At 33.0% G+C, this 17,112-nt stretch overlaps 1 protein-coding gene and 1 long non-coding RNA gene across 3 annotated transcripts in view; one reads left to right on the top strand and one right to left on the bottom strand.

The window, feature by feature from the left end:
- The window catches only part of LOC143907493 (semaphorin-1A), a 216,428-nt gene that overhangs the window by 187,303 nt on the left and 12,013 nt on the right, over positions 1-17,112 (top strand). For both annotated transcript variants that reach the window (XM_077424312.1, XM_077424311.1), the window contains exon 6: positions 11,965-12,052. In XM_077424312.1, the coding sequence (XP_077280438.1) occupies positions 11,965-12,052 (88 nt within the window). The remainder of the gene's footprint in view (positions 1-11,964; positions 12,053-17,112) is intronic.
- On the bottom strand, positions 3,318-12,636 carry LOC143907499 (uncharacterized). Its single transcript, XR_013259863.1, has 3 exons — positions 12,476-12,636; positions 5,751-5,975; positions 3,318-4,485 (listed from the first exon to the last, which is right to left on the bottom strand). It is a non-coding gene; the product is annotated as an uncharacterized LOC143907499 (long non-coding RNA).

Genomic DNA, 17,112 nt, shown 5'->3' with positions numbered 1-17,112 from the left:
GAAGTAGACAATTCGTCAAAATTGCTTGGTCAAATACAGAACGTAAAATAACAATGTCTAAACAAATTTCTCTCAAACATTCCACTTGCATCATCTGCCGAGCGTTTCATAACAATTTGGGGGGATGCTGCAAACTAACAATCCTCAAAGGGATGGTTAGTTAGGTCACACAGTAAAACAAGTAAACAAGTATCGAATGTAAGGGATAAATCATATGGACTTTGAAAACAAAAAAAAACTTATAAAAAATATATAACAACGAAAAGAATTATAATCTTGTTTTATAAGGTAAAATACTTTTTATAAATGTTTGTAATTATTCAGTAACCATTCAGTTATTACTATTTTATTCTGAAAAGTATTCATAAATTACATCTTTGGGAAGTAGAAAAATATGTCGATGCATCCAGACGTAGATATAAGAAGTATCTATTTAAAGAGAATGTTTATAGACACATTAGAAACATATAATATATTTCTTCTAATAGTAAAGTCGTATAGTGTAACGGCAATTTCACGATCGACGAATCTCATGTTAACATCATGAGCCGTACGAATATGTACGCGATTAAAATTCATCGGCACGTCGCGTCGCGCGTATTCGTCAATCCATGTTGATCGCGGAATAACGATATCGGAAGGAGGACGGAAGCGGCCGCACGCTCTCTGACCACTATTGTGATGTACTGTCCGCCGCAGATATATTGGCATTTGTGTCTTGTCGCATTCGCTGCACCTCACGGTGCACGGCGATCGCTAGCAGATGCGTGTAATTCGCGCCGAGATTACTCCCCGATCGTTCTCACGCGCCGATATCTCACGATTCGGAATAATATCCGATCACGGCCGGTCGATCGCCGATATTCGATTTCTCGCTTCGCGATGCAGTAACTTTTTTATTAATTCTGATAGGATTTTTGCGCGACTGAGAATTGAATGTGATTGCACCTGTTATAAAAGCTATTATAACGATCAGGAGACATATCTTTTATACTTCCAATCAAGCAAATTGAATGTAAATAATATATAATAATATTTATCACTAAATTTGTTTTACACATATATTTAATTTATATGTATACTTTTTTTTGTATGTAATTTTCTTTTTTCTCTCCCCTTCTTCCTCTTTTTGTGACTTATTTTATGCTTATTTCATGCGCTTCTTATTTCATGATCTTCAATAAGAAGCGCTGTGAATAATTCAAGAAGAATAGTAGAAATCGTTATATGAACGACTCATGAGATTTATTCGCGGACGACCAAAATCTTTCCTTGATTACGGTAGTGAAGTCGTCGTTGGGAGCGACGTCTCGAAATATCTCATGATTGAGTTGCTCCGTATTAGGTGGTGAAATAAACGTAATTGCATCTCTTCGAAGAGACGAGGAAAACCGCGATAAGTTGAGATACCGCGTACTTGCATGAAAATTCGCGATGAACGATTAGTAATACGCATTTACAAGTTCTAAGTTGTAGCAACTGTATATCGTTAACATTTATCTAAGAATTAAAGAGAGATGCCTATAAGTTTACATGCGTGCGGGCACTTTCTCTCGAATTCATTTGAGATCAATCTTGGAAAAGTTCAATCATTAAGGTAATTCTCGGATCCATTGCCGTTTTTCTCACGTATGCCATGTGCCTTCAAGCAAAACATCTCATATAAAAGTTGCTTATATCTTCAATTTATTAAAAAATATAAAAAGACAGAATAAACGTTTCTCATCGCAAAAGTTAAATTCAGCTGAATGAGAAATTACACTTTGTTTGGGATATACTTGTTAAACAATGCTGTTTAAAACTGGATGTAAAGCCACTTTTGTTCCGATTTCATTAAGCTAAATTTGTTTCAAAAAATGCTCATTCTAGACAATAATATTTTTCGTTGTAGTTTAAAGTAATCGTTAATCATGCTTCTTTAAATAAATATAAGGATTTTACTACGTAAAATGTAAAATTAAAAGTCGGTTATGTAAATCTGATGAACGACATAAAGCATAGCATAATTATTGATCACTTTGATGGAAAGTATTATAACTGTAAAACTAACTTTCGAAAAAATTATTTATAATTATAAATTATTTCATCCTTTTTTTTATTTTTCTCGAAAGTTTTTGGTTTTACTATTTCCAGCGGAAACGTTGCAAACTGGATACTTTTTTAAATATACTATTCACGAGATATTATTGGGAAATGATGGTATTTGACACACTGAAATTGATAATATTTAAAAAATATAATTATAATATATATTTTCTGTTAATGCTGGCGAGATATCTGTTTATTTACGCAATTAAACACATTTTAGCCGTTTAGCTTTTTATCTGTATATTTTTATCTGTATTTTTATCTGTATATGCAAAAATGGGATGATCCATAAAGTTTTGAAAAGTCAACTGCGTATAGCTTATTCGATAACATGGAACGCTGCATTTTAACTTTATTTATTCAAAACTGCTACTTGGTAGGATAACTTATTCTGGATAATATCCTACGTATGCAAGTTGTTCAAGAATATTATGGCGTTTTATCGACCAAGAATATTGAATTCTAAACTAAAAATATATAATTATTATCGTATATTTTAAAATTCTAGCATCTATATAATTTATATCTTAGTTAAATAAATGGATTGGATAAAGATAAATGATTAGAAGTTAAGAATTTGGATAGACTAAATTATTAAAAAATGCTAATAAGCACAACATATGACTTTATATTTTCAATAAATTCCTGTTAATAAAACTGTGTTTAGTAATATAAACGATATGGTTTGAATATATATCAGTGTGTTCTTATTATTTGAAGATTTGAAATATTGTAATGTCTCATTACATTTTTGCGAATAAAAAATATAATTTATAAACAATTGATGTTTGAAGAAAAGTTATCATTAACGCATGCTATATTTTTTTATTTAATCGTAATTTATTCAAAATGTAAGATTATTGTTGCATCAATAGATTTATGCTCCAGATACCTAGATAAGCCTCAATTTTGAAACCTTGGATCTTGAAGATTCTATATATGCCACAACAGATAGATGATATTCTCGTGCGAAAGACGATCTCCTATATCTCGCCACCGAAGCTCCTTTATTAGATTCGTTCAAATTTTGAATGCCACATAATACGAAGGGTCGACGTAAAGTCTGCGCTTGTTCCGTAAACTAGGAAGAAGAAGCAGCAGCAGCAGAGCAGCAGCAGCAATAGCAACACGATAGTATATAGTAGAAAATAGCCAGACGAGATTTAGCGATTTATGCTCCCGCCACGCCTGCATTTCGTCTCTTCTATGAGAAGAAATTGCTAGACGCGAGCGAGGCGCGGACGGAGGACGGACGCGTCGGCGTCGGAGAGAAGAAGGGAGAGAGGAAGAAAATCTGGTTCTCGTTCAAACGAAAACAGTCCCGGTCCGGTGTGTAGAACAACGGTCACGGCATATATATATATATATATATACGTTACGTATTTGTGGTGCACGCGGACCTTTGGCGTAAATCTCATGTCGGAAAAACTTCCTCACCATCGTCCATTCTCTCTCCTGTCTTCTCTCTTTCGCTCTCGATGTCTCTTTTTCTTTTTTCTCCCTGCCTCTCCTCGTATTCCTGCAACATTCGACTCATTCTATCGTGGTCCATCTACCTATCTATCTCTTACTTCCCACGAGAAATACATTCGCGATTTCTCCGCTCTCTTTTCTCGATTTTGTCTGTCCGGCTTTTAGCTTTTAGTCAGCCATTTCAGTGATGGTGGTTCTCTCATGTACCAGACGAAAAGAGCCGCGATCGGCCGACAGTTGCGCTCTGCTCGTTACCGTCCAAGCTTTTCCCTTTTCTCTAAAGAATCAAGGCACCTAAGACCTGATGCGGCATCTGGAAGTGGATTCTTTTTCTTTAGTGCCACTTTCTTTAATGCTAATAATTATTCTATTATTAACTCTCTAGGGCCCGCGTATATATCTACTATAACATTGGTACCGATGTATGATTCGATATTCGATATTCCAATTGTTATATTGCATATCAAAAGCTACGTGCAATAAAGCGACCTATTTCTGAAAGATAATCTTTTTTAGCATTTCTATCAAAGAAGTATCGAGTTTTTGTCGAGAATTCACCAAAGAACTTACAATTTACAGAAAGTATACCTAAGGAGGGGGCATTTTTTATATTATGTCTGTAAATAGTTTTTTTCTTAATCTCTCTGTTGAATTATTTATTTCCCTTGGATACTTTTACTTCAACTCTTCCAATAACACTTCCTTTTCTGCCTCTCGATGTAGATATCTCTGTTGTTGCTCTCTTTCTCTCTCTCTCCTTTTTCCCGTCTTACGACACCATCCAGGGTTCTCTCCTATTTTCTTGCACATTTCTGCTGATTCCCTTTCCTTTTTCACGAATTTATTTTTCTTTGGTTCCCCAAGTCTCTTTCAATCTGAGTTCTCTTCCTTAGAGCATTTTAGAGAAAGAGTTCTTCCAGACGGCTGAAACAATTGACTCGTATATTAACATGTATTATTAAATATTTATAAACTAAAAAATTGTTTTATTTTATATTTGTGAATAACTTCCAAACAAAAATTTTGTTAAATGTAAAATCAAATTTTATCATTTATTCATCTCCTTGAAGCTGAAATATTTTATTATATTTAACACAAGGGCCTCATTGAGGCCTCTTTTAAAACTATCAAAAAAAAATCTATTTTAAACTGGCAAGAGAGAATCCGCAGATAAATAGCAGTGCGGGGAATTTGTAACCGAATACCACGTGTAAACACACATTACGAAAGCGTACAAAATATCGATTTCGCGGAGGCATTGTCGCAACATGATGGATATTTGTGAAATTCGACTTGCTGTATGAAGCTCTGGAAAAATTCACGTTCTCACTCCGCGACTGTCTTACAAATGCGCTTTGTAATGTTTGCCCAAGTTTTTGAGCGACCCTTTTGAGAGACAGAGTTACTGAAATATCAAATGCAGTATAAGCTTTTTTTATTAAATCTCGATTGCTACACGCGCATTCAAAAAATACAAAATCTTTTTACAAATTATTTATAAACAGATATAGATATAGCAAGTTTCTTTCATAATATTGGCAAATAAAATAACAAAAAAATTTGCGTTTTTATTAAGTTCTGCTTTATATAAAGTTATTAATATGACTTTTTTAAAAGAGAAATTAAAAACTTTTTTCTCTCTAAATAGAAAATCGTAGAAGTCAATGGTAACTGACTTTGTTTAATAAAAATTGCTCCGAAATTGGGTAATTTTGTTTCAACTTTATTTGACAAATATGACAAATGTTTTATATCAATTTATCATATTGCTGAACTCTTATTTTTTTGCTGGCGGTCTTTTTACACAAATAAATGTATACGATTGCTATTCCGATATTGACTATATTTAGATTATAAATATGTGACACATTACAATCGTGATCGATTGCAGCAATATTTGTAATTAAATATTGATAAGAATTATTTCTATTTATTATAATATAGTAATCGTTTAAGATTAATCTTGTTTAATTGATTTATCATTGCATGTATTATAGAGAAAAATATATGAAAATATATAATAATAACAGTAGAATATGAAGAAAACATTAAAAGAATCTTAAATAACTTATAAATAAAATTTTCACATAGAGCGCAGCGTAGTTACAGTTAAATCCATCATAATGGATTTAATGCCATAATGCAGCGTGAAACATCATTGTAGATACAAACAGATTAATAATGCTTACCAGATCACAGCAGGAGTCAAACAATGAATACGTTTCCACTGTACCGTTTAAATCACGCTGCATTGTCATCGTTCTTTCTCGACGTATAATTTGGCGTCGCGTGACTACGACGTCTCAATACGACGGTACTTGATTCACTATTATTAACAAGTTGCAATCTGACGGTATGCTTCATGTATACGGTAACATTGTCACTTTGATCATTTGCGAGACAATGCTAAAACCCTGTTGGAGAGATCATACTGTAAAACCGGCTTTTCTCTCCTCACTATACGAATTACAGAGAATTATAGCAACTATTCTCTTTTCCCTCCTTGGAATTATAATATTTAGCGAATTGGCTTAATGTGAAAAAAAAATAATTAACATTTCTATCATGATTAAATAAAGACTTGAATAAAATTAATCTATTCAAGTGTTGGCGCAGATTGTTGATAACCTTTGGTGTGAAAGTTTTATAAGATTTAAGTAACATTACCATAAAAGTTATTTTTGTGTGCTTTAATATTAATGAAAGAATACACTGAGACATTCTTTTTATATAGTCTCTCGATATTTGATATAATAATAATTGAAATGTTGAGAATATATTTCCTGACAAATAAATGTTTAGCATTTAATGGTAAAAAATTAAATAAAAAATTTATCATATTGTGTTTATTAAAATTTATATGAAATGTTTTTTTTTTGTTTATTATTACCATCGATTGTGTGTGCGCTTTTTCGGAAGCCGGCGGCCGCATTTTAATACGCGAGACAGTTCGGTGACATTATTAATCGGGACAAATAACGTTACTTCGAAATGTCGTTACTTTGATCGTCGCGGGAACGATGCCGGAAGCAGACGCGAATCGCGATATACGATGTACGCGAATTTTCCCACTTGATGCGAATTATGCCGCAAGTGTATACATGTACGGAGATGAAGCGCAAAATTATCTCAGGCAGCACTCTGCAATTCTCGTTTCACGTCGGAATTCACTACTTGTACCTCAAAAGCAAGCCCCGTATCTAGCAGACGCGAGATGCGCTTGTTTGCTATATAGCTGTCTCAACGGCACTCTTCGACTCACCCACCGCTGATCTCATTGACTTACAAATTGTTCAATTAAAAACCATCTTTATAAACATCTGCAAAATATGTATTTTTAATAACGCGATTCAACAATTCTTTGTATGCGTACGACACAATCAGTAATTTTTAGAAATTGAGATTACGATAGAAATTGTTGTAAATCACGCATGAAAATAAGATTTCCATTATGATATTTCACGAACATTTTTCAATAAGACCAAATTCCTATAGGTAGTTTTTCTCATTCCTTTTTTTAAGTAAGACTTTTTATTTAAACTGATAAAATTTGTTTTTATTGAGTCAACCATACGCAACATAAATACGCTGTGGATCGCAATTTATATACAGAAGCTTATTATTCAACTTTGAAAAAGACAAAGGATATTAATTTTTCAATTTTCAAACATAATCTTCTGGAAAATGAAACGGATTGCTTGTTTTGTTTATTTATACTTATATTTTTATTTAAACGAGGACGTGTCATAAATCACGTGAATGAATGTGAATGAATAAATATATATAAATAATAAATCAAAATAAAAATAACGATATGCGTAAACTTAGTTATCGCTTTGTTTGCTTACTCGCTCATCTATTTACACCTGTATCGATGTATTAAACGTACAGCACATAACTTCCACTGCGATTGCGATAATCCGGACGATGGAACAGTGAACGGTACATTGTCACGCAGGAGCGCATGGCATTGTGTCCTGATCGTTGGGAAACAATGTCGGTGGGAGGCGAGGACCGTGCAGTTTACACTCGAAAGTTTTCGAACTTTGCACAAATTATATCGCGACAGGTCGAATGTGTGAAGATGAAACTCGCGGTCGTTCCCCGCGGTGTTTCGCAATTACAGCAATATCTCACGAAATTTACAACGGAAAATCTCACCGTGTAAACCAGCAAATAATTAATGAGTATGATTACACCTCTCGCAAGATTATATATACGCGCACCGCGAAAGTGTAGTATCTTTCTCGCATATCACGATTTAAGAAGTATATACCTTTAATTTGTTCGGTTTCATAATATAGTCACGCGGCTAGCTAATATTGTTTAACGTGAAACGGGATGTAATTTCAAAGTTGGTACACTTTATAAAAATTGAAAGAGAAGAATTTTAGATACCAAATATTTAATTATATTTATTGTAAATCTTTTCTATGTTGTGTGTATCAAATACAGATATTCTTTGAAAGTATTATTATAGAAAAGAAAAAATTTTATATTACATATATATATCATGTTGCAATTTAAAGTGCTATGAACAAAATGATTCAGGTAACATAGACTTTTAAAAACACAGAGATTAAGCTATAATTAAATTTCATTGAACGCTGTAATTACATCTACTTACAGGCTGTTATATAACTCCATTGAGCGAGATTAGAGCGCGTTATGTGCATGTTCATATGTGCGGAATAATCCTGTCACATCCAGTATTCCTACCTTCGATACCTAGTATTTGTCTATACTAACAACGGTACCATAATTTAATACCAGCTATCAATGTATTATTATAATGAATTATAAGTGATTAATAATAAAACAGTTTACTATTATTAATAATTTTTTGCTCTGTGATAAGGTTCTAAAATTAAATTGGAATTTACGATAAATGAATCCATTATTTTGCAAATAGCACGATTTATAGAAAGACAATTTTTTAACTAAAGCGGGACTGCCTTAATTCCATTAAAATGCTTTTTTATATAACAGCTATGTATTTATATTAACGTTTTTATTGTCATATACTAAATACTTGAAGAAGAATAGTGTGTAACTTAAGGACGTTCTCTCGTCCTTATACTAGAGAAAATCGATTTTCTTAGGATTTTCTTGAAACTGTGAATATACGTTAATTTAGGTGTGCTTTATGCGTGGTATAAATTTCAGTACCTTTTCCGGTATAAAAAAATCAAGATACTGAGCCTCAAAGTTTCAACTTTTACTAATGAAAAGGTTTTCCAGGCCAAACTGTAAGAGATACGAGGTTGGCCAAGAGGACCAAAGTTGCTCCTCTCGTCGAGTTTTATAAGGAAAACATGCCAAAACTAAAAAAATTAAATTTAAACAATTTTTTTGAAACTTTGAGGCTCAGTATCTTGATTTTTTATACCGGAAGAGGTACTGAAATTTATACCACGCATAAAGCACACTTAAATTAACGTATATTCACAGTTTCAAGAAAATCCTAAGAAAATCGATTTTTTTCTAGTATAAGGACGAGAGAACGTCCTTAAAATAATGAAGTTTTCCTACTTGCTACAAATCAGGCCGTTACTTATAGTATCTTAAGTGCGAACACGTCTACGTCTTCGTTATTGTCTCTTGCAGCGCCTCGCAATTGTTTTCTCGCAAAATTTACGGCAATGCCTCGAATTATTCCGGTAAACTTTGATATTAAAACACCGAAAACATATGTTGTTTACGTATACAAAGTATTCTATTAAGAGTATAAAAGATTTTGACAGATTTGCAAGATAATTTTGAATAAAATAATATTATATAATATAATAATATATAAATAATATAATAATATTATATGTATGAATATACATATTCTATTGTAAATAATTAAAAATAAATCAAGAAATCCTCCAATTAATCTAAAAAAAATATGTATTGTTCTATTTGTCGGAAAAGAATCAACGTAAAAATTTATTTATTTCTAAATGATATTAAATAAACTGAAAAAGTATAGGTATAGATTGAGAATAGTTATCGCGCGATTCTCTATCTCTCGTCTTGGCCGTGTTACGATACCGCTTGCCAGTAGATGAGAATAGATGAAGCGGGAATACGTGGCAAGCAAGGAGAGCAGAAAGAAAAAAGGGGAGAGTAGAGAGAAGAAAAGATTTAGAGAGAAACGAACGGAAGAAATATAAAGGATCCTAGAAGGTACGTGAGACTCAACCAGCGTCTCGGAATACTCAACTGCGGGCTGCAGTGTATCGAATAGCCGTTTGCGTCGAATAGCCCCGCTGCGTTTCAATTTCTTTACATGCATTGTTGTATACATGCACGAGTTGCGACACTGTTCACGTTATTTGGGATATTACTGTAGCCGGCCGCGGCGGTCTCGTTTGCAACTTTTTTAATTGTCTTACGCTGCACCAAGCGGATTTTCCGATATATATATATATTTTTTTTTCGACGTCTGTACACGTTTGCGAATGCGGCTTACAATGAACAACGACTCGAAACGATGTCATTACAGTTCAATGACGAGCATTCATACCGCGAAACACATAGCAAGCAGAAACTATCCTTCATCAGACAATTGCAAAATTCTCATTGTAATATGTCCTTTGAAGTAAAAATGATTCTAATATAATATAATACAATTTTTTGTATAAGCATGTATTGCTAAATCTATCTTTGAAGTTACTTTATCATCTCATTAATAACAAAATATTTTACATAATAATATATTTTCCTATCAGATAAATATAATAAGATTAATTAATTAATTTTCAATTATTAATTTATAAAGAATTATTTCTAAGAGTAATCTTGAAATAGATTTTAAACTCTATTGACGATTAAATATGCAACATTTTATTTATTTCGATTCTATAAAAAGAGAAATTAGACGGTAGACAAAATGAAGGAATCTAAAACAACACGCAGATTTTTCGCTTGTCCTACTCGCTTTCCAATCGTCTATTGAGTCAGTTTATTGTACCACAAATTTGCTCTAGATATATACGAACGTTCGTAAAACCTGTAGGTCGCGAACAAACTCAATCACGGTGCCGCAATACGGTGAGAGACAAGTACGAACGACGAATACGAGATTTCAAGCTTTTTGTATCGATACGACGACGTTAATAATTCTATTACTCTGTTGCTATTACTCTATCTCCTGTAGGTCGAAAACAATCGTACTGGCCGAATCGTTACGTAACTTGGATTTATTTACAGAATTGAGTAAGAACGGAGCGCATCGCTGTAATATTTCGACATTTGTCACGGACATAGATGATATCCAAAATATATATAGTGCACAACGAGTATGGTATAAACATAAATTGATACGTCAATCAAAGAGAGAGAGATATATTATTACATTTGCGGTAAATCACAATATCGATATTTTTACTCTGAATGAAGAATTTGTTGTATACACTAAAATCAATATTGAACATGCATGAAAATAATATTAAACAAGAGATATATATATTGTACCTGTGGCAACAACAAATGAAGAGAGTGTCAATCTCGGATACTGTGGTCCTGTGAGTAATTAGAGCGTGACTGCGCTCATTATATTACAAATCTGATTAGCGTGTTACATTGTTAATTTTATTATTAAATGTTGGTATCTTTAAAGGAGTGTTGAAATTAACAAGTATCTATACTTATAAATTGACTTTTGCAAGTACGTGTATATTTGATTGACACTAACGTTTTCATTACGTAGCTCACACGTAACAATTATAAGAAATATCAATGGAAAGTATTAAAATCGCTAATCAATCGTCGTAATCATCGCATAGCCATTTGATAAAGCATATAGGTCACGCTCATAATTGATTCGATATAATTATTTTACTATCACGTCGACTGTCGTTTCAGCAAACGGTTGAAAGTCTGGCTGATACAGCCAGACAAATTATATTGTATTTTGATTATCCATTAACATATAGTTAAAAAGATACGCGCGCGGTACAATTACGATTTGAATTAGTTATTAAATTGCATATACAATATATCTTGAAACTATATTATTGTAGAGTGGTACTACACGACTTCCCACTTACATATATACACATAAACATAATGCATATCCACGGATGCATAAATGTAAATGAATATTTGAATAGAAAGCTGTGTTGCATAAGAAAAATCAATTTCCTGATAGGAAGTTTCGAGCCGCTTCTCGCGTCTCACGTTTCCGGGAAATAGCGTGACTAACATTAAATCCCCTTTTTTCACAGTTGCGATACTCTTCATGTCCAGAGTGATTCACTTATCTTGACGACCTCAAATTACATTTGAACTACCTCTTGTATGAAAAAACGTTTTGTGTTTTTATGAAAAAGTTGCATGCTCTTTTATACACATTCTATATCCGTATAATATCTATGCAAAAATGTTGTAATTCTGAATTTCTTGTTTGTGTTTTAGGATGGGGCGTACATAAAGAAAGACGATACGGATGGTTTGGGACTTTGTCCTTACGACCCACGACACAACAGCACAGCAGTTTTCGCCGGTAAGTTTCTTCTTTTACAGTAATTATAGAATAATGTTCAATTGTATAAGCTATGCGAAATCAACTAAATCGATGAGCTCAAAAACCACATAAATTAATATTCTTTCAAACTTTGAAGAATTTTATTTTTTTCAAACAAACTCCAAAAAATAAAATTTTGACTGTAAGTTGTAACATACAGAAGTTTAGTCCCTAAAATATCGTTTCTTTCGGAGGAATTTAAGTGATATTCCCCAAGGAATAGACATTTTCTCGTGGATGAAAGCAATCTCGGCGCGATCAATGTGATAGTAGTATTATTGAAACATTTTTGCGTGACGTCCGTGCCACTCTGTGCAGTTTCAAAAACCGTCCGTCCGCGCAAAACATTTATCTCGAGAACATTTTTATTACATTTTGAAACATATGTTCTACACTACATACCAGATTTGACGGGCGACGCGTGGCTTTGACGATGGTAAGTGCCACTTGAGAGATTCGACCGCTCTACAACGAGTGGAGTAGCTTGTGAGAACGAGGAGCTCGACGCGAATATCACGAGTCCTTGTACATTCCGCACAGAGGCGATTAAGATACACGCATGATTTGCGTGTCCCATGTCCCATCCATAGCGAATGTGATAAATATGCGTGAATCATTATGACAGACAACTCTCTCTTCTCTCTCTCTCTCTCTTAAAAACTATTCCCTTTTTTATTATCACGTACGGAGGAATTCAAGTACGGGAAGTATTCAATTACTCATATATGGCGCGATTTCATACATATGTCTGTATATATATATAGTTTGCAGAATTTAGTATTTCTTTACGATCAGTTTTTTTTCTGTCATTATTATAATTCAGTATTATTTTATATCGAAGAAGATAATTATATTTTTATTTGAATTTGTTGACAAGGTTATGCTGTGGAAGAAAAAGTATCTTTATTTTTTAAATAATATTTTATTACAGTTTTGATTCTCCTCACAATCTTCTTAACCAATGTAATGGTTCTAAAAAAATCTGAACAACTCTTTTAAAAATATATATTATATATCTTGAAGCTGAGGGGGGGGGGGGTTCTGTTTATATTCAATAGATTTAGTTTTTTGCTTGTTTTTTAAATTACTTTATTTGTTTCTCTTAAAGTTTCTCTAGAAACTCTTTATCCTGCAGTGAACTTATTTTTAATGTATTTGCTATTTTTAGCATGAAAGGGGAGATCAGTTCATGAAAACCATGTGCTCTAGTTACGCAGTATGTACACTGCCCCAGTTAAGGGTTAAAGATGAATGGACTTTACACGCGTTAAAGAATCGTTAAAGAAAGAATTGAACTGGCTCTGGAATTAGTCAGAGATGTCTCACTGTCAGATTATATATATATAGTGCGAAATCTGTTACTATTATCTATTGCACCCATTAATTTCAACTTTATTATCCTAGAAATATAGATGATTTTAAATAGCAAACAGTAGTGGAAGATATTTTACACTACGTCACGTCACAGGCTATATATTATATAGCATTTTGTTATTTATTACAGATTACTTTTATCATATAAACATATAACACACCTTACATATATGTCAATATTTTTTATTATTCAATTCAAAATTTATTCAAAAATTTGTCGTAATAGTATTATAGTAAAGCTTCATATAAAATTTTTTTATATTTCTTTATATTTCTATACTATATTGTATCAGCATTACACGTATAGGTATGTATAGTAAAAAAAATATTGATGTACAAAAATGCAAAATACAAATTATGTTATAATTACTTATATGACACATAAATAATTCAGCTCGCAAATAACAACACATTTCATCAATATTGAAATATTGATATAATGCCGTTTGAGGATGTAAAAGTCCGATATAATTCGATTTAAAAATGTATCTTGTGCATTTGCTCGAGAAATTTTTTACGTGACGTATAACGTACAGTTTCATACATTGAACGTTATAATTTGCTGATTACGAGGCACGTGCGCGCGTCGTATAATGTTCGCCAAAGTGCAACGGTAAATCAATACTCTGGCAAAGCAAGCGATGCCTTGCTTCAATGAAGTCGTTTTACATACATGTTTGATATTTCTACGTGTAAAATGGCGTGTCCGCCGGGGCGCATGACCCAAACTGTAAGAGATGTGTTTGTACATTTGATCTTCGATAGAATAATGTGATTACAAAAAGAAACTTAAAAGAGGCGGAATGTCTAAAATTTTTCGTATCGTCTCTTATATTGTTTATTTAAGAATTCGGTATAAATATTTCTTTAGAAAAAGTTCGGATTAAAACTAAAAAATAACATTATCAATAAAACACAATAATAAGAAAATCAATGTACATATTTTTATAACATATTTTTATAACATTATTAATATGATCTTACAATTTGGAATGTGTGACAGTAATAAAATCAACTGTCATATTTTTCATATTTCCGCTATATAATTCTGGTTTATCAGTAGTGGACGTTTTTTTTTTTTTTTTAACTTTTTTTATTATTCTTCATATCTTCATATCTTCAAACATATACTCGACGACTTTGCCACATAGCAACTTTCTAAAAATACGATTGCAATACAAGGAATAAAAGTTGAAATTGATACATTATCGGTATAGATTCTTGTTTTATTAGTTATATTTAATTATTAATTACGCAATTGTTTCGTAAAGTTCAAACTATTTTTTTATTCTTAAATATCACTTTTTGTATTTAATTATGCGTTCGGTATTAATGAGATGAGAATAAATAGATGGAAGGACAATATGAAGTAAAATATAATAGGACGATATAAATTATAAATGATTAAAGCATAAGCGTATACGCATTGTACGCAGTCACTACGCACACATACCATAACTTATTTATTATCCATTATCTCGGATACATTATAATAATAAGATATATAACTAAAACAATAGTGTCAGTTTTCGTTCATTATAAATTATATTAATTATAATTATTGTATATCTTATATATTTTATTTTGAAAAATATGTAAATAGGTTTTTAGATTTTTGTATTATAGAATATATTATAGAATATTCTGAAAAAGCTTGAAAGAAACTCAGATTTCGCATATGTGAAAGCTTATTTTATTATTATATTTTATCTCTCTTTAATGCAAGTGTGTACCGCTTATTTTAAATTGGTGCTGTAAATTCATTAAAATTTTAAAAAATGTATTGTGTTGATTTTAAGAAGTGGAACAGTTTGCAAAAACACAAGTGTACACCTTGGTTTTTTCCTCCCATTATCTACAACATGTAGATGAATTGAGAAACGTTTTTAATGGATTAAAATTTTAAAAAGTTGAAAATTTATCGTTTAGAATTTTGTGAACAGAAAAACTTTTTAAAACATATGCTTCTTTATATATTACTTCAAATATATAAATTAATTTTTCTAATTTCCATACATATGTTAATGCTTGCTAAGAATAACCAGTATCACAGATATTTTTTAATGTCATTTGCAATCTTGAATCATTTTAATTCGAACATACGTGTGATCTTTTCCGCATTCTTCAATTTCCGCGAATTTAGTTCACTGGCTCTCGAATCTAAAATACGTCTCGTAAAATGGTTCAGGGTTTTCTTCTTAGAAGATATATATTCTCTCGTGGGAACTAGAATGCGTTCTATCATCGTATATCCGTTGATTTTGGGATGATCTGACAGAGTCTTGCCGTTTCGAAGGTCTTCTCTGAAAATTTCGTCTCTTAGCTTTACCAATAGCTTCTTTGTACTGACACTGCAATGCGCGTGCTTATATTGCTTCCACTTCGAGCAAGCTACCGTTCTTTCCTGCGCGTCGAGGAATTTCGTCATCTTACGAAATCTTTTTAGAAGCTTTATTTCTGGACGGCGAAACCCTCAACATTTATTTTCGTAAAGCTACATCAGCTTGAACACCGGCTAGTATCCGCAATCGGTGTACGCTTGTACGCTCGCTCGTAGTTTTTTTAATTACAGATAACGTTGCGTATTTGAGTATATTTAACTCTATTTTTCAACTCCATCCGCGCGTTTTTATTAAAATATTTAATAAATAAAAGAAAATTATATGTATTGAAAGCACTTCGTTTTTGCTACGATTAGAAAAAGATATATATTCTGATTTTTATCTTGAAATTATTTATGGTTTATTTCACAAATGTTTAAAAATATTTAAAAAGTCTACTTGTACATGTAAATTGCGAAAAGGACAGTTTGGAAAACATGGCAGTTTTGAATTCCTTTTTTTTTTTAGTCAGTTTTTAATTAAAATTGTTATTTTTCAGACAATCCTGTATATTAATTGTGTAGCTGTATTTCTCATAGCACAATAAGCTTTTGTTCGAAAAAATGAGAATTCTTCAATCGAAACTCACACGTAAGAGATATATCATTATTCAAAACCGCTTAGTGTTCGAAATCCTCTTCATTCCCGTGTTATAATGTATTATGCTTTGTTAGCGGCTCTATTCCGTATTCCGTATTCCGCTTTCAACAGCGACCCATAGCTATCTGCTGAAACTTTCGTCAAGTTTTCGCGAAGACGACAGCACCGGCGTAATGCGTCGCCGACGCAACGGTGCATTAAATCACCCCTAAGTATAGCGCGTACGCAACCCCAGATCTCGACACGGCGCGGCGTAGCGCGGCGCGTTACGTGTCCCGCTCGCGGGATACGAGATGCGAGCAGAGGGATGCAGCGCGGGATTGCTCGGGGGTTGCGCGCTACGTAGCCAAGCCTCTTTCCCGCAGGTATTACGCGCGTGGCGCTCACACGATATTCGCGAGCTTCGGCGTTGCCACGGGCTCACCGTAGATTTGTAGCCTGCAACGGGCACGTTCATCCCCCTAAGTCTAACGTCTGCCTCGCCCCCGTTATATATGACCATCCGGCCGCTATATACACTTATCGCGCGCATACGTTGGCCGGCCTCAAATCCCATCGTGCTTTTTGAACGTGAAATATGGGAGCCCCGCGAGGAGCCGCGGTGGCGAATCCTTCGAGGATCTCTTACGGGAACACGGGAGGAAATGCAGTCGCACTGTGAATACCAACGCTGTGTATACCGAC

Source organism: Temnothorax americanus, unplaced genomic scaffold (assembly GCF_048541705.1).
Source record: "Temnothorax americanus isolate GAGA-0224 unplaced genomic scaffold, ASM4854170v1 Scaffold82, whole genome shotgun sequence".
NCBI lineage: Eukaryota > Metazoa > Arthropoda > Insecta > Hymenoptera > Formicidae > Temnothorax > Temnothorax americanus.
This window is presented reverse-complemented; position numbering and strand designations above follow the sequence as displayed.